Here is a 21,566-nt window from a genome sequence, read left to right as displayed (position 1 = left end):
AAGAGGACCCAGGTCATTATAGACCAGTTAACCTGACTTCAGTACCTAACCAATTATTCAGTACTGGAACAAATTATTACACAATCAGTTTGTAAGCACTTAGAGGACAATAGGATTAAAAGTAAAAGCCAACATGGATTTGTCAAGAACAAATCATGCCAAACCAGCCTAATTTCCTTCTTTGACAGGGTTATTAGCCTAGGGGATCGAGAAGGAGCAGTAGATGTGATGTGATGTATCTTAATTTTAGAAAGGCTTTTGACACAGTCCCGCATGATATTCATAAACAAACTAGGGAAGTGTGGTCTTCATGAAATTACTGTAAGGTGGATGTTCAAATGATTGAAAAACCATAATCAAATAGTAGTTATGTTTTGAAGTCAAACTGGGAGGAGGTAACTAGTGGGGTCCTGCAGAGATTTGTCTTGGGTATAGTACTAGCCAATATTTTTATTATTGGATAATGGAGTAGAGAATATGATTATAAAATTTGTGGATGACACCAAGCAGGGAGAGGTTGCAAGCCCTTTGGAGGAATGGATTATCATTCAAAATGACTGACAAATGGGAGATTGGTTTGAAATCAACAACATGAAATTCAACAAAGACAAGTGCAAAGTACGACTCTTAGTAAGGAAAAATCCAATGCACAACAGCAAAACGGGGAAATAGCTGGCTACGTGGTACTACTGCTGAAAAGGATCTGGGGGTTATAGTGGATCACAAATTGAATGAGTCTCAAATGTGATATAGTTGCAAAAAAGGCTAATAAAATTCTGGAGTATATTAACTGGAGTGCTGTATGTAAGTCCCAGGAGGTAACTGTCCTGTTCTACTTGGCACTGGTGAGACTTCAGCTGGAGTTCTGTATCCAATTCTGGTCTCCACACTTTAGGAAAGAAATGGACAAATTGGAGAGAGTTCAGAGGAGAGTAACAAAAATTATTAGAAAACTGACCTGTGAGGAAAGGTTAAAAATGGGGCATGTTTAATCATGAGAAAAGAAGACTGAGGGGGACCTGATAGCCCTTTATATACACCTCTATCTCGATATAACGCTGTGCTCAGGAACCAAAGAATCTTACCGCGTTATAGGTGAAACCGCGTTATATTGAACTTGCTTTGATCCACTGGAGTGCGCAGCCCCGCCCCCCCAGAGCACTGCTTTACCATGTTATATCCAAATTCGTGTTATATCGAGGTAGAAGTGTATTTGAAAACTGTTCTTATAAAGAAGACAGTGATCAATTGTCTCCAAGTCCAGTGAAGATAGGACAGGAATTAATGGGCTTAATTTGCAGCAAGGGAAATTTAGGAAAACTTTTCAACAAAAAGGGTAGCAAAGATCTGGAATAGGCTCTCGAGAGAGATTGTGGAGACCCTGTTGTTGGAGGTTTTTAAGAACAGGTTACACAAACACCTGTCAGGGATGGTCTAGGTTTACTTGGTCCTGCCTCACCATAGGGGCCTGGACTAGATGACCTCTGTGACAGATCTCCAATCACATGCAATGTCTTTGGGGATGAATGGTTTATATATGATGGTGTTCTGTTTCCTGGGGAAGGGTTATAGGATTGCCAACTTTCTACTTGCACAAAACCGAACACCTTTGCCCTGTCCCCAGCCCTGCTCCTTCTCTGAGGCCCCGCCCTCATTCACGTCATCTCTTCCCCCGCCCCCCACCCCCATCACTCACTCTCCCCACTCTCTCTTACTCACACATTTTCACCGACCTGGCTCAGGGGGTTGGGTTGCAGGAGGGGGTGAGGGCTCTGGCTGGGGTGCGAGTTCCAGGGTGGATCAGAAATGAGGGGTGCTGGAGGGGGCTCCAGGCTGGGGCAGGGGGTTGACATGCAGGGGGATGAGGGCTCTGGTGTGGAGCCAGGGATGAGGGGTTTGGGGTGCAGGAGGGTGCTCTGGGCTGGGATTGAGGGGTTCGGAGGGTAGGAGGGAGGTCAGGTCTGGGGGGATTGGGGCGTGGGAGGGGGTCAGGGGTGCAGGCTCCAGGTAGCACTTACTTCAGGCAGGTCCTGGAAGCAGCGGGTGTCCCCACTCCGGCTCCTATGTGGAAGCGTGGCCAGGCGGCTCTGCGTGCTGCCTGGGCTGCAGACGCTGCCCCCACAGCTCCTATTGGCCATGGTTCCCGGCCAAAGGGAGCTGCAGAACTGGCATTTGCAGCAGGAGCAGCATGCACAGCCCCCTGGCTGCCCTATGTGAAGGAGCTGGACGGAGTGACATGCCGCTGCTTCCGTGAGCTGCGCGGAGCCATGGCAGACAGGGAGCCTGCCTTAGCCCCGCTGTGCTGCCGACTGGACTTTTAACGGCCTAATCAGCAGTGCTGACCAGAGCCACCAGGGTTCCTTTTCGATTGGGCATTCCGGTCGAAAACCAGACACCTGGCAACCCTAGAGGGTTTCCACAGCTTCCACAGGAAGTAAAAACCATGGGGGGTGATTAAGGTGAGCCACTGAGACTAAACAATAATGGAGAGGTACCACCTGCTGGAGTGGTTGGCATATATTGGCTCAAATTGGGTTTTTGAGAGACTAGGAAAGGGCTTTTAGTATAAAAGCAAGCATTTGAACTGATGCATCGCCTTCTTTCTAATCCAACAAATGGCCAGGACCTTCTGTACAAGGTGGGGGATGGGGAGTGCAACCCTTGCAGAAGAGTTGGCCATGTAAAGTCCCATAAAACTGATGGCTGACTCCGGGCATGTTGCTGTGTGTTTAAATCTGTTTATTATTTTTATGATGTTTGCTTCTGTAATGCTTTTTACCTTAAGAATAAATGTGCATCCTTAGAAAAAGCTTTGTGGTAACTTGTAGCAGCTGTTCATAGCCCTCTGAGAAAGAGCCAAGCACAGGGGCTGGCTTTTAGGTAGACTGTCTTGCTGGGGATATCACATTGTAATGCAGGGAGCTGTGCAGCCTTAAACCCTCCTGTCAGAAGAAATTGAGCTATGGGTCCCTGCCCAGAGACAGGTGACAGCTGTCTGGGAGCTCCTGCAGTGGACCACAGAGGGAGAATACAGGTGCAGTTACTGTGAAACTGTGACAACCTCTTTTAGGTCCCTTCCAGCCCTATATCTCTATGATTGAGGGAACCTGCTTGAGAATATCCCATAGCTCAGTGGTTAGAACGCTTTCCTGGAAGAGCCTTGTTTAAATCCTCTTCTCCCCCTCAAAAGGAAATTGAACCTGGGTCTCCAACATCACAGGAGAGTGCTCTAACCACTGGACTAAAAGTTAAAAGGTGGGTATCCCCAGCTCCTCCTTTTTGACCATTTTATGAGGAGTGGAACAGGCGCTTAACTCATTCTCACAAGAAATGACTTAGGTACCTAAGACACCGGACTCCAGGAAAGGGGTTACTGGTTGTGGGTCACAAGCAGGGATGGGCACCTCCTTGCAGCCTGGACTTAAAGGAGCAATGCTTAGTATATACCCCTCTCGTTAAATGAATAAATAAATTAATGGAGATATCCTATCTCCTAGAACTAGAAGAGACCTTGAAAGGTCATCGAGTCCAGCACCCCGCCTTTACTAGCAGGACCAAGTACTGATTTTGCCCCAGATCCCTAAGTGGCCCCCTCAAGGATTGAACTCACAACCCTGGGTTTAGCAGGCTAATGCTCAAACCACTGAGCTATCCCATTGGCATCTCCCATTGGCCATCTTAGGTGGCTCCCTGCCTAGCAAGCTGTTTTTTGTGGATCACATTCTAAGGCACCTATTTTTCCCCACCTGTCATTGTATAGGGAGCGTGGGTGCTTAACTCAGACTTTTTGTGTCACAGTGTTGTTCCTATCATTTTCTAGGTGCCCAAAAGTTAGGCACTGTGACACGTAGGTTCCTTTCTGGATCCTGGCCGTACTCCTTTAGTAACGCAATTTACTCCAGTGGGATTTTCTCCCATTATAAGACAATACTCAACATAAGCAAGGGTGTTGGGATCTGCTTTTTCTTTCTTTTCTTTCTAAACACAGGTTTTACATGGGTGGCCAGCGTGAGAAAGATAGGTTAGTAAATACACATTGGCTATGTAGAGGTAAGGATTCATAGGTTTTCTTTCTGTTCTTTGGATCTGCATTTCTTAGCTGAAGTACAGACAGAAATTTTTTTACAAATCTATAGGTTATACTATAGACAGCAGAATGAAGATTGTGAATAATATCATCTCTGTCAAAAAACTGATCTCAACATGGGATGTTACAACAAGAGTTAATAAATCAGTTCAATTAATTCAAAGTCTTATCACAGTCTTGTTGCAAAGGCAAACTTTTATTCTAGTTCTATATTAGTCTGGGCAGGTGATCTTGGGTATCAACATGAAACCATATAGATCCTTATGTATCTCTAGTCAAGTTTATGGGACACTGCTCTTGTTGGTTCAACCAACAATTCTAAAATAGGACTTCAGAAATTTAGGCAACTTACTTAATTATCGAAGAATGTCAATTGAGATCAAACCTACCTTATTAATACATGCTCAAGACTATCACACATTACACCAAATATAATATACGGGTAATTATTCTGAAGCTATTCTAATTTCTCTGGAATTTCACAAATACTGTAAGCTCTTATGTTACTTTAACCAAAGGTTCAAATTGTGGTAAAACCTTTAGCTTGCAAACCAATTCAAAGTTTCTTCCTCTTTCTGTGTAAGACACCATTCGTTCTCTTGGCCGTAAAATCTATGTGGTTTCTAGTATGAACTCACTGAAATAATCAGGATTTCTCGTAGCTAACTTATTTGTAGGGAAGCAGTTTCCTCTTTCAAATAGTATTAGGCTTAGTTAATATAATGAGTTTCTCCAGACACTATGCCTTCATTAAAGTTAATGATTCAGTGGTTCCTGAACACCATGATCAGCTTCAGTAATGGAACCCTACAGACAACTATATACAAGAAACCAACGGATCACTACACCTACCTCCACAGATCTAGGAACCACCCCAGACACAACAAGAAATCTGTTACCTACAGTCAGGCCCCAACCTTGTTAAGCTCATGGTCAGAAGCAAGCTCCCCACAGACCAGGACACATCAACTCAAAGCAGCACCAGACTCTGCCAAAGCAAAAACTGGTAGATACATCTCCACAGCTGTGATGATCAATTGCCCCCCACAACACACCTATCACAATCCATGGGGCTTGCACATGCCTATCACAACATGTGGTTATCTCATCCAGTGTATCAGATGCCCCAATAAAACTATGTGGGTTGCTCACACAGAAAAATGATAAAGGACAAAACCACACTATCACCCATGGGTGAACACTTTTCACAAAGTGATCACTCCATATCTAACCTCTCAGTCCTCATCCTCAAAGGAAACCTGCACAGCATCTTCAAAAGACAAGCCTGGGAACTTAAATTCATAACTCCACTGGATACTTAAAAAAGCCATGGACTTTACAGAGACACTAGTTTTATGGCTCATTCCAACAATTTGTAACACACCATACTGACTACTAACCCTCCTTTGTCCCACTACTGCAGAGGTGTTATTGCCCACTTTGTTTTAAGTAGTGTCCTTCAACTTGTGGGAACCTCTTATGCTTAATTATCTGTCCCACCTTAGATATGACACCCTGATTACCTTCTCCAGATCTGAAGAAGAGCTCTATAAACCTCAAAAGCCTGTCCCTTCCACCAGAAGAAGTTCGTCCAATAATTACCTCACCCACCTTGTCTCTCTTAGTGATTCAGTGTAAGTTCTAGACAACTAAGACTAAATTTGTTAGTGAAGTATAAGCACACATTATACACTTTAGTCATTCAAAAGCTTTAACTCTGTTATGTACTTTCTGAGGAGCATTTGGTTTAACATGAGCAGGTCACCACTTGGGTAAACAATTCATGTATAAAAGTCACTTTTGAAAGTGGCATGAAGTGGCTCTCCAGCTCAGCTTCACAATTGCAGTGACTGGTTTCTAGAGATTGAGTGAATCACCTGAATGAACTTTAAGGGCTAGTCTACACTAGGAGAACTACATAGGCACAGCTGCACCGCTGCGTGTCTGGTGAAGACACTCTATACTGATGGGAGAGAGCTCTCCCATTGGCATAATAAATCCACCTCTGTGAGAGGTGGTATCTATGTTGTTGGAAGAAGCTCGCTCACTAACAGCACTGTCCACACCAACGCTTAGGTTGGTGTAACTTGTGTCGCTCAGGGAGGTGGCTTATTTGCACCCCAGAGTGATGTAAGTTATACTGAAATAAGTGGTAGTGTAGTCCTGGCCTAAGTGTTATGACAGATGTATTCCTATTCTTGTTCTGGATTTTGCAGCAGTCTCTCTAGATAAAGGGCTTGTTGGACACTTAGTTCCCGGCAAGACTGTAAATCTACCCTGCACTAGCCTGGGGTGCACTAAATGTCCATGCAGACTCTGCTGCTGGGCACTGTATGGCAGCAGGCTCCACACAGACCCAAAGGATACATCTCCACTGCAAAAAAAAGTGGTAGAGAGTCTTAGAGCCCATGTCTAAGAACATGCTGCATTGCTAAAAGTAGCAGTGTAGACATTTCTGCTCAGGCTCTGAGGCCCACACCCCTTACCAGATTTCAGATCCCAAGTTATAATGTCTATACTGCTATTTTTAGCACTGTAGTGCAAGTCTGAGTCCATAGCCCCGGGCTCTGAGGCCTTGGCTACACTCGCGGATTCACAGCGCGAGTGTAGTCGTGCCGCCAGCGCTGCGAGAGCTCTCTCGCAGCGCTGCAAGTACTCCACCTCTCCGAGGGGAATAGCTTGCAGTGCTGCGAGCGAGCGTGCAGCGCTGCAGGCACTGATTACACTGGCGCTTTACAGCGCTACACTCGCTGCGCTCGGGGGGGTGTTTTTTCACACCCCTGAGCGCAGCAAGTGCAGCGCTGTGAATTGCCAGTGTAGCCAAGGCCTTAGACTCACTGCTATGGGTCTTCTTCTTTTTTTTTTTTTTTTTTTTCCATTCAGTGTAGTATGTGGCAGGCTAATGGAGGGTAGATTTACACCCCAGCTTGCCAGAAACCAAGTGTTTATGTAGAGAAGCCCAGAGTTAATAGGGTGCTTGTTAGTTACAAAACTTCAGTTGTTATGGAGCAGGGAGAGCTCTTGCTGCGCAGGCAATGGCAGTCTCGCTCACTCTCTCTCTCTTTCTCTTTCATGTATTTCAGCTTCAGGGTGCAACATGTTGAACAACAAAGGGCATTTTTTTAAATTTTCTGCTGGGTGATATGGCCTAATTCCTTTCTTGGAAAAGCTCATTGGGCGTGGTGGGGGGGTTGTTGGGGTGGGGGGGAGGCATGGCAATCAGAAAGTGACCTATGTTTCTGGCAAAGACTTCTGCATGTTCAACCAGAACACAAGTTGTGTTCTTTCCCATCATCCAATGAGAAAACAAAGAGTCCCCTTTATGACTTGTTGTAAATTGTCTGAAAAATTCCAGGTTCTTTGTGCAAGATTTCTTGTGCCATCCAAGTTTGTGTAAGTAGGGTTACCATACGTCCTGATTTTCCCAGACCAGAGCCTGGGGCCGGTGGTGCTTGGCCGGGGGCTGGGGCCGCTGGGGCGGGAGACGCCGGGGCCAGAGCCTCTTGACCTGGGCCGGCCGGCCGCCGGAGGGAGCCACTCGGCCGGGGAGGCCGGACTGGGCCGCGCCCTAGCCCCAGCTTACCTGCTGCCTCCCTGTTTCAGGCTTCCCGCGAACATTTGATTCGTGGGAAGCAGGGGAGGGGGAAGAGCAGGGGGGCGGAGCATTCAGGGGAGAGGGCAGAGTTGGGGCGGGGACTTTGGGGAAGGGGTGGGGGTGGAGTTGGGGCGGGGTGGGGCGGGGCCGGAGTGTCCTCCTTTTTTTAAATTAAAATATGGTAACCCTAGTGCAGTGGTTCCCAAACTTTAACAGCCTGCGAACCCCTTTCACTAAATTGTGAAATCTCGTGAACCCACCCCTAAAAATGAATATTTTCAGGGATTTAAGTTTAAAGTTCCTCAGTGTGATGGATGCCCCAACTGCCCAGCCCCACTCTCCCTGGGGCTCGGGCTGCCAGCCCCACGCAGAGCACTGGGGTTTGGGCTGCCGGCTCCCCCGCGGACCGCCAGGACTCAGGCTGCCAGCCCCAACTGCCCGGCCCTGGTCTCCTTGGGGCTTGGGGTGTCTGCCCTGCAACCAGGTCCCATCTGCTGTCTCCAATGCCCAGGGTCCTCTGTCCGCCATTAGTGAAAATTTTCTGGTTAACCCCCTGTAACGTTCTGCGAACCCCCAGGGGTTCACGAACACCAGTTTGTGTAAGCCCTAGTGTAAGCCATGTTGGGCCATATGTTGAACACCTGCTGGCTCAGCTCCAGCCAGTGACCTACCTCTGCAAGTTACTTTCTGTGGGCCCCTCTACAGTGTGGTCGTCCGGTTGATTTTGCACAACTCCATGACCTTTCCAACAGCGCTTTTAGCTGTTTGCAGAAATGTCCATTTTGAAGGTGAGAAGAGTTTTTATGTATGTCTTTTTACAGCCTTGGATGGTCCTGTCTGTATTGCTGTATGACGAACATCTAAAATTGGTCAGTCACCAATGGGAGATAACAATTAATGCAATAATATGAAACACACACTTCTTTACCAGTACTTGAATATTCCCTACACCTTCACACTAGAAGGATGGCTTCAAGTGTGAAACTCTCTGTTCAACTGCCAAGCACACTGTTGATCAAGCTTTATGATCTTAGAAAATTTTGATTGGTTCATCTTAAAGATTTGCCCTTCACATTAGCTTCTCAATATTCCACTTGAGAACATCAGCTTCTTTATATATTAGGTATTTGTTTTGTATTATACACAAACACCTTTTTGTTAGATTAGTTGTATATATCTTATTGGACACATTTCTATTTAAAATACAGGGTCGCCCGGGAGGTGGGGGGGGGGGGGCAAATGGGGCAATTTGCCTCAGGCCCCAGGCCCTGCAGGGGCCCCCATGAGAATGACGGAGGCTCCCCCCTGCCTCCGCCTTCGCGTTCCCCCATCCCCCGGCGCCTCAGCACGCCGCGTCTAGGAGTGGCCCTGGACAGCGCTGCAGTGGCGTGGCCTGAGCTCCTCCCGCTCATAGCCGCATGGTAAGGGGGCAGGGCTCTGAGCTCCGGGCCGAGTGGCGGGACCTCAGGTCCCGTGGAACCAGGTCGCTGCAGCGCTGTCCAGGGCCACTCCTGGATGCGGCACGCTGAGGCTCTGGGAGATGGGGGAGGTGGGAGTAAGCAGCATGGTAAGCCCCTCAGAGCCGGACACCCCCTTGACCCCACTCCCCCCACAGCCCTGACCCCCAGCTCCGAGCCCAGCCCCTCTGAGCCGGACACACCCCTGACAACACTCCCCACCCAGCCCTGGGCAATAGCAGCGCCACCCCCAGGCAGTGACAGCCCATTGGCACCAACCATCACCCAGCGACAGCCCATTATGTAATTGCAAATGTATACATAGTATTAAAGCATTTAATGTTTTTAAATAATGTATTTCGTGTATTTTCAAATTATTAAAAATTAATTTTTGAATGTATTTCACTGGTTATTTTTTACATTTCCAAATACATGTTACTATAGTATTACAACTTTTTTTTTATGGAAGGGGCCCCCGAAATTGCTTTGCCCCAAGCCCCCTGAATCCTCTGGGTGGCCCCGTTAAAATAAACAGCATGGGCCAAACTATTTGCATTGGTTTGTGGTCAGGTTGCTTACGCTACAAAACTTCCTTGAACTGAAGGGGTCTATTAAAGAATGCTTTAGATAGAACTATCAGATAATTAAGCTTTTTAAATGTTAATTGACACCTTTTTAGATTTCCTATATCTAGTAATAAAATTATACCTTCTGAATTTATATCAGATAACACTGATAGTTCTAAGTGTGTCCATTACAAATATATAGACATAAAGCATATAAAATAGAAGGAATTTACTTCATAACTTAGGCCTGGTCTACACTTGGGGGTGGGGGGATCAATCTAAGTTAAGCAACTTCAGCTACATGAATAACGTTAGCTGAAGTCGACGTACTTAGATCTACTTACCGTGTCTTCACTGCGGTAAGTCAATGGCTGACGCTCTCCCGTTGACTCTGCCTGCTGCTCTCACCCTGGTGGAGTACCGAAGTCGATGGGAGAGTGCTCGGTGGTCAATTTATTGTGTCTAGACTAGACACGATAAATCGACCCCTGCTAGATTGATTGCTGCCCGTCGATCCAGCGGGTAATGTAGACAAGCCCTTAGCAAGAGTTTTATGGTTAAACCAAGTTAGTTTAGCTTTTACACAACCTACATATCCTGTCTATGAAACACAGAAACAGTATGTGCTGTTTGATATGTTTTAAAAGCTTAGACCTAAATTATGCCAGGGATTCTGGCCTATGTCTTGAGATCGATAACGTTGTTAATTATTTATTCCATATTTTCTGTGTCACCACTACACTAATCTATGGCAAGCATTTTGAAGGTTTTCATCGTGGTAGAATATTTATGCTACATTCCAATTTAGAAACTAGTTCTGTTGCAACTGTGTTTAAAAACTATTTCTGGTCATGTGGACAAGGCTTTAAAATCATTAACTCTTCCTGGAAAACTTTGACTATTTTTCAGCTGAGAAACAGTTCAATTTCTAGTATTTGTCACGCAATTTCTGTATTTCCTTTTTTCTTCTTCTTTTTACTGCTGTAAACACATACAAGTAAACTGGCTCTCTTGCTCTGTAAGACTTCAGCTGCTTCTGCAGTGCAGGCCAAATCCTGCCCTTTCCTCTACTTTAGTTCTGCTGCTGTTGCATTTCTCTAATTATGTGATTCTGCTGCACGTTGAAGGTGGGAAGTGTCTGGATATGAAGCACCCAAGCATAGGTTTCTGTGGAACAGATCTGAGCCCTGTGGGTTTTTCCTGCGGTGGACGAGAATTTGGGATGGAAGAAGATGTCCTAGTGATGAGCGCAGTATAAATGCCAATGGATTGTGATCCTTGTGGATCTACTCCCCCTGCCTGTCCCTGAATACATGAGCTGCAACCTGAGTGGAACCATGCTGTGCCCTGACCTTGCAGTAAGCAGCCACTGAGTAGCTCTGCTCCCTGACTGCAGAGGAGTCCTTCCCCCTTCTACCTCTCCTCAACCTTCTCGGACATTTGAATGAGAGGAACAGAACTTACCCGTCTATGAAGTTACATACTCCTGACTGACATTATAGTACTTTTCATACCAACCAGATGTTGTGTCATTCAGCAGAGGATTATGAGTAGAGATGGAAAAATAAGTCTCCTATTAACTCTTCAATAAACCTTTCAATAAACATGTTTCTCATGCAAATGACTCTTGTAACGAAGAGGTGAGGGAAGAGAAATACTGAAAACAGGCTCTATAAATAGAATGTTTCTCAAAGTTTTCCATCAGCTGGATCTTTGAGACAAAGTCTCTTTTGGGAAATTAGCAACTTGACTGTGGTATCACTGTAAATACCTTGTAACGAATGGGCATGTGAGGCATGTTCCAGGTGAGTGTTGGGATTAGTGTTGTATGACTTCCCCTCTATCTGGGTGAAGATGCCAAGTTAAAAACTTTAGCAAGAAACAGGTGCAGAGGTGTAAAAGTGCGGTGCCCAACAACAATCAAACTACTTGTTAATTCATTCTTTTCCAAATGGGATGCTGATTTTGAAAATCCATTTTACTTCATTATGTGTGTGTTTAAGAACAAATCCATCCCATCCTCCTCCAAGCATGATCCTGGAAAGTTCCATTGAGCTTCTAAAAATAATCAAGCAAGATCTGGGTCCAACTCAGTATTGACTGAACTCAACACAAGTTTTGCCATTGCCTTCATTGGGAGAAGCATCAGGTCTACCTTGGGCAACTATATGTACTCTTTAACAAAGAAGTGCAGTAAAGTCAAAATATCTAATGTCTCGCTCTCAAGATTTGTGATTAATCATTCTCCTTTTTTAAGAAGCTTTTAAGAAGTATTCCATATAAACTAAGGTCCAGTGAGATCAGTGCTATTTGGGATCAGTGTGTGCCCAATGATTAATCCTTCATGTGTCCAGTCTTGAATTGTGATTCAATTGTTCTCGGACAACTTGGCAACAGCAAACGGGCAGAGCTATTATTGACCCAGAGTAGCATCTGGAAGCAATGGCATTATTAATACAGTAAGCAAAGTTTTCTGTGAATTACAGTGCTACTCTGTGGAGCTGATGAGCTGGTTAACACCTTTTCCTTATTTTGTAAGGATCCAGCGCTGGAAAGGAATTAATGTAGTTGTGAAGCACCGAGAACTAAAATAGCAGTAATTCAGTTATAGTAGAGTCAGATCATCTTAAAATTAAACTCTATTGCGTTGAAGATTTTTACTTTTCTGATACCTATATTATTAACCTCTCTGATAAGAGAAGGAAATGTAATACAGTGATGTTGGAGAAGCCTCACACATTATATCTAAGCTGTTATCTCAGGGGGCTGTATAAGAAGAAACTACTTTTCGTCTTGTATGTTATGGGAATCCGATGAGCAGAATGTCTAGTTCTTAAGGTTACTAGATAGTTTATAAACCTAGTATCAGAGGGGTAGCCGTGTTAGTCTGAATCTGTAAAAAGCAACAGAGGGTCCTGTGGCACCTTTAAGACTAACAGAAGTATTGGAGCATAAGCTTTCGTGGGTGAATGCCCACTTCATTCACTTGCGTCTGATGAAGTTGGCATTTACCCACGAAAGCTTATGCTCCAATACTTCTTTACAAACCTAGTTCTCTTTGGGAATATTTTAATTTGCATAACTTTCAAATAGGTTGTGTGCAATATCTATTTTTTCTTTAAATAATGACAAAATATGTTGGATGGCCCTAGGGACCAGGAATCTCCTGGGTGGTGGAGGATGTCTCTCACTTGAAAGTCACTTTTAACTATGGCTCAAACCGTTAGTGATTTGAAATTCATTAGCATCTGATAGCTTATGTATAAGTAGTTGTGTGCCCATCGTAGAGATGCCCCCTAGTTTCAACTCTGCTTACTGTCTAAATTGAAATCCCAAGGACTGAACTGGCAGGGAAGCAGAATTACCCTTTTGCTTCTTGAGATGGTCGTTCAAGTCAGGGTTGAGTCACGTTAGAGGGACGCTAGAGGATGCTTGCGCTGTTGTTGCGACTCTCCTATGGACAGCCCCTTTCCAGGGCTGCCTATTGAGCAATTTTCCCATGCGTCAGTAGTATGTTGCCAGATTGTTCACATTTTAAATGAACTTTTCTATTTACAGAGCACACTGGATTCACTGAGGTATTTTTTTTTCAAATCTATTCCACATACGCGTGATATATTCCCTCTTTTATTCTCCCCTCCCCCGCTGCAAACCTATGGGCCAGCTCTGATGTTTCAAGCAGTGGCTATGTAAATATTTATTAATGCAACAGTCATTAAGGGGGGGAAAAAACGTTGCTTCATCCCATTACACAGGAAGCCCTTAACTTCTGCCTCTCTCTGAGGGTGCAGTCAGTGAGAACAGGAAAAGTTCACAATTAGAGTTGGTTTGACAGACTTTGCTCTCTTGGTTCCTGTTTCACTACAGACTGTCATTCATGTAACTGGCAGGTTTTATCTGTTATTGAGGAGACTTCCCCATCAACCTCAAGCCCAGCATTGTGTAGTGAAGGAAAATGGAGCTTGCAGATCTCTTGAAATTTGTCTTCATGGAAATCAATGGAACAACAGTAACAGTGGCTCTGCTGGTGATCCTCCTAGTGTTACTCTATTGGTAAGTGTATTCATACTAATATGAGACCTACGTAATACTGAAAGCCAGCCAAAAAATTAGCTCCAGGAGTAGATTCTCCCAGCAGGAATTCAGTACAAGTGTCTCCCCTCAATCAAAATATCTTAGTGTTTCATTTTAAGGGGCTGGAGTGGAGGCAGATGCAGAGATTAAAAGAATAAAATAGACACTTGTTAGAAAATCTTGTCAAATTTGTGAGAGAATTTTCTCTTTTCTAAAGGTTTCTTTTTTTTATTTTGTTTTTTTAAATTTCCCTATTAAAGTCTAGGTTTTTAGAGTAATTTCTGTAGAAACCTATCAAATTTATGTTAATAACTCCTGTTTCATCCCCATTAAGTTTTCATGTGAGAGATGTTGAAGGTGGTCAGATTTGAAAAGGAAAAAAGTATAATGTCACTTGCAGAGTCTCAAAGGACCTTTTTCTCTCTTGATCTTACCCATGCCCTTTGCTTGGCTTTTCAACTCAAACCTACCAGCACTGTAAACACTACTTGAGTTCCCTTGCTTATTTTTTTTATTTCTCACATTGAGTACATAGTAGACTGATTGTCAACCTAATCATAAACATAGTAGGGGATGCGGAGGGAGGCTTATAAAGTAGGAAAGAACTGGATTACAGTGGACAAAGAACCTTGCCTACGTGTGCTGATTATCTATTAGGCAAATTAGCAATAGTTTATTGCCATCTCTGTTTTTACTAGAGCTGTGCCTCGAATCCTCCCCACTCACCCCATCATCAACCATTGTTCTTTGTTTCTGTGTGTCCAAGGAAGAGAATACAGGAAAATGTTAGGAAATCTAAGCTAAATACAGTCTTTAGACCACCAGCAAAGATAAAGATAAAACGCAGTAATAACACCGTAGGTACTACAGATGTTTCTGTAGGTGTGTTAATGAGAGATGCTCGTCTGCATGTGTCTTGATTCTTGAATCTCTTAGGGCCTCATCCATTTTTCTATTTAAATCAATTGAAACTCCTGCTGACTTCAAAGGGAGTGAGGTTGGGCCCTAGGTGGTTTGGCAGAATGTATTAAATAGATACGTTGGTGATCCAGTTTGGTTTAAAATAATAATTGACTGAAACCTCTTTTGAAAAGTTACGGTCCAACCCATCTGTTTTGTGGTCTGTTTTTTGAGATCCAGATAAATCGCTCTGAAGATTCTTGCTGCAGCACACCCAATGTCCAGTGTGGATTGTGGTTTAAAAGCAAAACTCCCATTGACGTCAATGAGGATTTTGCTTGAGTCAGGAGTGCAAGATCAGGCCCACAGATTAGTTCATGATGTTTAGACCATAGGTCACTTTCAACTGCAAGGAGGGGAACCCCCACCCCTAACAATTTAGGGAGATAGAAAAGGGGCTGGAGAGCCCCATTGGGGTGGGAGGTTGCAGGCAAAGCAACAATTACTGCTTCTTAACAAGCTTCCCAAAGTGCATAGTTCTGAGAAGTGTATGTATCTGCCGTCAGGTGTGCATTTCTTAATATAATAAATCTACATGCTGACCCTGTCCAGTGTGTGCGCTTTTCAGGAGTCCCTAACTCTCTGTTAAATCAAAAGCAATCATTTGTTCAGACTAAGGGCTTGTCTACACTTCCTGGGGGATCGACAAGCAGCAATTGATGCATCAGCGATTGATTTAACGGTTCTAGTGAAAGCCTGCTAAATCGACCCCAGATCGCTATCCCGTCGACTCCTGTACTCCATCGGATTGAGAAGAGTAGGGGGAGTCGACAGGAGAGCGTCTACCGTCAACGTCATGTAGTGTGGACCCCGCAGTAAGTAGGTCTAAGCTACATCGACTTCATAGATTCTAGGACTGGAAGGGACCTCGAGAGGTCGAGTCCAGTCCCCTGCCCGCATGGCAGGACCAAATACTGTCTAGACCATCCCTGATAGACATTTATCTAACCTACTCTTAAAAGGCTCCAGAGATGGAGATTCCACAACCTCCCTAGACTTCAGTTACACTATTCACATAACTCAAATTGTGTAGTTTAGATCAAATTTCCCCTGTAGTGTAGACAAGGCCTAAGTCCTGGGCAAAATTCATTGTTGGCATCAGTAGCCATGTAACTCTATTGACTTAATGAAGTCAAAAGAATTGTTTCCTGTTTTGTCAGTCATGGATTTGACCCACAGCCTGTGCCAAACTTCAGCTTTCAAGCTTCATTTCTTTTGGGCATAGATTTGTTTAAAAGAGTGTAGTTAGAATTGTTTGAAGCAGGAAAAGAGTTTAAAAATTATGAAAGTGTGTGTGCGGGGGGAATCGTCATTTAGTTAGAGATCAAGTAGCCAATGTTTTCCTCTCAAAAAAATGCATGTTTTGTTATGTTCTAAGACTGTGGGAAAGAAGTTGGACTGAGTGTTGTGCAGTTCTAACAATACGGTACTTACTACCAGTGCAATTGCAATTATAACTCTTGCTGCTGATCTGTGGAGATGTATTAATACAAGCTTAGATAATTAAAGGATACAGATGCCTGGAGGCCATTATTTCAATGAAAAGACAGTGTGTTTCTCAAACTTCTAGTAGAATGTGTTGGGCAACCTATCCGAGCTGTCTGGTGAAAGTTCACCTAGCGGACATAATCTTTTCACCATCCATTTGTTGTTTATTTCAGTAAAATGTAATGATTCAAGCTATAGGATTAGTGGCTTGAAATCCATCTGCAACCGTAAGAAGAGAAGTGGCTTCTGCTGTTTGTTAGAAGCCTATCAACCTTTTCCAACCTAGCTGCTATTTATAAGGAGTTGTTAGCTCTGCTGTGTGTTATTAAAAACTCCTTCAGGGCTGAAACCTTGCAAGCAGGGAATTATTGAAAATAATACGCATATGGCTGCTAATAGAAATGTGTCCATTATTCTAGAGAGCATTTACTCGCTACATTCATGCGGCATATGCCATTGTGCAGCCCCTTTGTAGTGTCACTGCACATGGCTATGATGGCAGGAGCAGTTACGTAGTTAACATTCCATGAATGTTTCCATTCTAAGCCTCTATTTTCATTTGCTTATAACTTTCAGAAATTTTCATTTTTCAGGCCTGACCTCTGCCTGAGGTTCCTTTTTATTTGCGTGTTTAATTTTGAGTGAAAATGGTTCAGCCATTTTGCATGTAAGGAGTGGGAAATGATTGCAATGTGTCTCAAACACCTCTTCAGCAGAAATGTATGATTTATGTTCTAGTAATGCTTAGAGACCAGCCAAGATCAGGGCCCATTGTGCTAGCCACTATACAAACAGAGAGTAAGACTATTTCTGTACTGGCATATCTACGTCACTGTGGTTATGCCGGCATTGCCCCGTAATATAGACACAGCCTACGCCAATGGAAGGGGAATTGCCATCTCTGTAAGAACACCACCTCCCTGAACAACAGCAGCTTCGTTGATGGAAGCACTCTCCCATTAGTATAGCTGCATCTACTCTAGGGGTTAGGTCAACATAACTATGTCAGTCTGGGGGTAGTTTGTTTCATACCTCTGACCAACATTTTATACCCCTGACCCCTGTCAACGTAACTTTTAAATGTAGACCAGGCCTAAGAGACAGCCCCAGCCTCCAAGAGCTTAAATCTAAATAAACAAGATAAAGCGAAGGTGGGGAGGAGAGGCAGGCAAAGCATAGGTGCCAACTCTGTGGGTGCTCCGGGGGCTCAAGCATCCACTGAAAAAAATAGAGGATGCTCAGCACCTGCAGGGCTGAATTAATCTTTTGTGGGGCCCCTTCATGTCCCTGCCCCCCAAGGCCCCTGCACACTGCTTGAATGGAGGGGACTGGGCAGAGAGGAGCACCCACTGGCAAGAACAAAAGTCAGCACTGGTGTGGCAAAGGGATATAAGAGCAGAGTGAATAATGTGATGCTGGCAAATGTCTTGTTAGTTCTACAAATTTTTAAAAATCATTTTTGGAGGTTTGTTAGGGGACTAAGTAAACAGGCAGCTGGGGAGGGGAGAAGAGACTGAGGAAAAATTAGGGAAGGATGGAGGGCAGGTGGAGTCAGGCAGAAGTGGAGTGACTGTGAGGGAGGTAAGGCCAGGAGGGATTGGAGCAAGCAGCCAATCAGCACATGGGGGTAACTGTCTAGAATAAAATGACTGCTGACCTCGCCACTGTCTGGTGATCTTGGCTGCCTTGAGTCTTCTGAAGAAAATCGTTTTAGGTTTCACCGAGTTATGACCCTTTGAAAAATCACACTCTACTCACACATCCCTTTTATTTTTTACACAAAATTCCCAAAATGCACAGGTCTGATGTAAAACGTTTATTTCATGAAAGTACACTCTGCTTTTTTTTTTTTAATTAAGTGGGTAACATTTATAGTGGCTATCATCTGTTACTATTTTTGTCCTTCATTTAGCAACCTGTGTTTTTAAACCAATTAAATCTTTACAGTTTTACAAAATACAAAAAGGACTAATTTGGCCACATTTTCAGTGTTCATTCAGCACGCTGGGTGCTGAATTCTGTTGAAAACCTGGCCAAATGTCACAGGATGCTGCTGCATTTTGAGCACGCTTGAAAATCTGTCCTCTTCTTCCCCCTCCATTTCTCTGATAACCAAAGTGGATACTCTGATGAATTACTGTCTTTTTTTTGTTCTGTGTTTGCACAACACCTAGCACAATAGGGTCCTGATCTATGACAAAGGCTCAAATAATTAATCATAGTAATTTATCAGAAAAGTTCTTCCTAAGCAGACTTTCCTCTTGCAACTCCCAATGTGGAGACTAGCAGTCTATTCACTTAACCTTTCTTTGGCTGTTTCTCCTCATCTTCAAAATGGGGATAATAGTATCTCAAAGGCTTAATTCGTATCTGCAGAGCCCTTTGATATGCTACAGTGAAAGATGCTATAGTGTAGCTGTGCAAAGTATTATTCATTTTCATTTTAACTAGATGCTGAGTTGGGTCTCCCATGCTTGGCTGTGGGTGCAAACATTATTTTGTGGCTTTCCTTTTGCTGCCTGTAAACGGTTGATTAAAAGAAAAGATGAGTTCCTGTTTTCATTTTAAGTTTAATGTACCATAAGCTTTACATTATGAAGATGCTGTCACAGCTTTCTGACGCATGTGTTCAAACTAGATTTTCAACTGCTTGTCTAAACAAACCTGATTTTTAGAAAATTGGAAGTTGAAGGGGAGGTGTGTATGTCTCTCTCTCACACACTCACACTCACACACACACCACACACACACATATCTCATTGCATGCTTAGCTTTTACCCATTGTGAAACACGCACTTATGATGTCCTTGCCTGGTGCTGCAAAGCCAAATCATTCAAAAGGTATCAGTTTTACATGTAAAATTGTTTATTGCTTGTATGATACCTAGAGGTGCTGATCCAAATCCAGAGATCTGGTCTAGATAATGTCCACACATGTAATAAAAAGACAATCCCTTCCCCAAAGAGCTTACAGTTTGTATAAACTAGAGAAGAATTAGAACCAGAACAGTTCTTTTAAGCCCTCTCTGCCCCTGAATTTTAGGAGTTTGGATAAAGTTGAGAGTTGGATCAGCAACTAAACCTTGGTCTGGATTTGGATCAGAGATCACAGCTGAAAACAGTCTCTAACTGACCAATTTAGAACACTCAGACTTTGGGACAGCTTGGATTCAGATATTTAATCCACTTAATGTTGGGAATGTTTAGATCTGGGGTTCTGGTGAGGTCCCAGAGAATACAGGTTTAAAAAAAAACAAAAAAACCCTTCAAATCCAAGCCCTAGTTTTGCAAAACCAAAACCCAGATGATAAGACTTTGCAAAACTTAAACCAAAACTGTCTATCTCTTCTCACCCATCTCCAATAATGTGTAATCTAAAAGCTGGGTAAAAACGAATTGTATCATAACTTTATGAGCCAGGGGTTGAGCAGTGAGCACCCCCTGGCACATTGGAAAGTTGGCGCCTGTAGCTCCAGCCCCGGAATCGGTGCCTATACAAGGAGCCGCATATTAACTTCTGAAGAGCCACATGTGGCTCCGAAGCCACAGATTGGCCACCCCTGTCTTAATGCATGTTTCTTTCAAGGTAAAGTTCTTGAAAATATAAGCCAAATGTGAATTTAAAAAAGTACTAAAATTATTTTCTGAGATTGATCAAATCAGATGTTAGGGAAGGGATTGGCTCTGAAACCTTCAAAGCAGTAGAAGTTCTAATGGCCATTCCTACCAGTTTTTATGTATCAGTAAGGGTGGGAAAACTTTTTTGGATAAAACAGGAACTTGTGTAAATCAGGCTTTTTATTCAAAGATCGAAAGACTTTTGACCTTCCCCCCTCACCCCCCACATAACCCTGCACTACTTTGTTCCTGTTTGAACCACATGTGTTGAAATCCCCCAAGCGGCTTCTGCAATATTTGCAGGCTAACTTCAAGTCTTATGAGAGCATGCTTTTACAAGACTTCCAGCCCAGCTTCAGAGATTCAAGACATTCAGTTAAGCATCCAAACTTTGGGCTGCTGGGAAGTGGTTTTCACTAGTAATAGGTGATCCAGCAGGAAACAGAAGTCTATTTAACATGCCAAGAAGCTAATGTAACATGCTGAGGCTCTCCTGTTTGTGTAGTAGCAGCCTGAACCCAATTTGCATTCTGGTCCCTCCCTAAATTAGGTCTCTCTTGAAATCTGACCCTCTTTCTCCCGTTCCATTCATGAATGACCAGCTACACAATGAATGACCTCTGCTTCTAGCCCACTGCAGAAGATGCTGAACACCTTGTGGGATTGGGGCCCCAAAACGGATCCTTTCTGCGATTCTCCCATTACTAGTACTAATGGGCTGAGTGACCCATGTTTTATAATCTGGTAACCTCACAGAGTGTGGTTAACCCCAGGGATGAGCTGGAGCCGGTTCGCATGAACCAGTTGTTAAATTTTGAAGCGGTTTTAGAATCGCTTGTTAACTGGCTACCCTGCGAGGGAAGCTTTGATGGGTTCTGGCCGGGAAGCATGTAATTCCTCCTTCCGGCCGCCGGGGGCGCTGCACTGCAGGAGCCATGTGGGCTGCCTCCTGGCCCTATTGCTGCTGCTCCTTGGACCTCTGGCCCTGGGACTCCTGCTGCTACCTGGTGGGTCCCCGGCTGCTCTGCTGGGCCTGGGCTGCGTCCTGCTGCTCAGGCTGCTCTCAGCCCCTCTCCCCGTGTGAGTACCCACCACCCTGCCCGCAGCCAGCCTCTGTCGCACCCCCTGCCCGCAGCCAGCCCCTGTCGCACCCCCTGCCTCCAGCTAGCCTTGCTCCATGCCCCTGTCTGCAGCCAGCCCCGGGTCCACTGGTGCCCTGCAGTTCCCAGGGCAGTAACCCTGCACACCTGCTTCAGAGATGGGGGGCAGGGAGCAGCTGGGACCCACACATGTGCACACCTTAGGGTGACCAGACAGCAAGTGTGAAAAATCGGGATGGGGTGGGGGGTAATAGGAGCCTATATAAGAAAAAGACCCAAAAATCGAGACTGTCCCTATAAAATCGGGACATCTGGTCACCCTACCACACCCCCAGGGACAGGCGGGGACCCACACATGTGAAATGGAGCTCATTTCTAGTTCAGGCCCATCTTTTTTAAAAAGAACTTTAGGTAGGGTTAACATACATCCGTATTTTCCCAGACATATCAGGCTTTTTGGTTCTTAAATAGCCGTCCAGGCGGAAATTTTAAAATTTAAAAATTCCTCCCGGGAAAATACGAATGTATGGTAACCCTATTGGTACAAAAAATACATACTGTGGCACATCCCTTAAATCAGAACTTTTTATAGGGAACTGGTTGTTAAGATTTTAGCAGCTC

The 21,566-nt window shown here is 44.3% G+C and overlaps 1 protein-coding gene across 3 annotated transcripts in view; it reads left to right on the top strand.

The window, feature by feature from the left end:
- TBXAS1 (thromboxane A synthase 1) overlaps nt 1-21,566 on the top strand; it is a 337,857-nt gene that overhangs the window by 10,259 nt on the left and 306,032 nt on the right. For 2 of the 3 annotated variants that reach the window (XM_054033509.1, XM_054033517.1), the window contains exon 2: nt 13,596-13,758. In XM_054033509.1, the coding sequence (XP_053889484.1) occupies nt 13,661-13,758 (98 nt within the window). In that variant the 5' untranslated portion in view covers nt 13,596-13,660. Of the gene's footprint in view, nt 1-13,524; nt 13,759-21,566 lie in introns of those variants that run through there. The other variant, XM_054033501.1, reaches the window with a different exon arrangement.

Source organism: Malaclemys terrapin, chromosome 1 (assembly GCF_027887155.1).
Source record: "Malaclemys terrapin pileata isolate rMalTer1 chromosome 1, rMalTer1.hap1, whole genome shotgun sequence".
Classification (NCBI taxonomy): Eukaryota; Metazoa; Chordata; order Testudines; family Emydidae; genus Malaclemys; species Malaclemys terrapin.
Note: the sequence above shows the minus strand (reverse complement) of the source record. Positions and strands in the feature narration are given on the sequence as shown.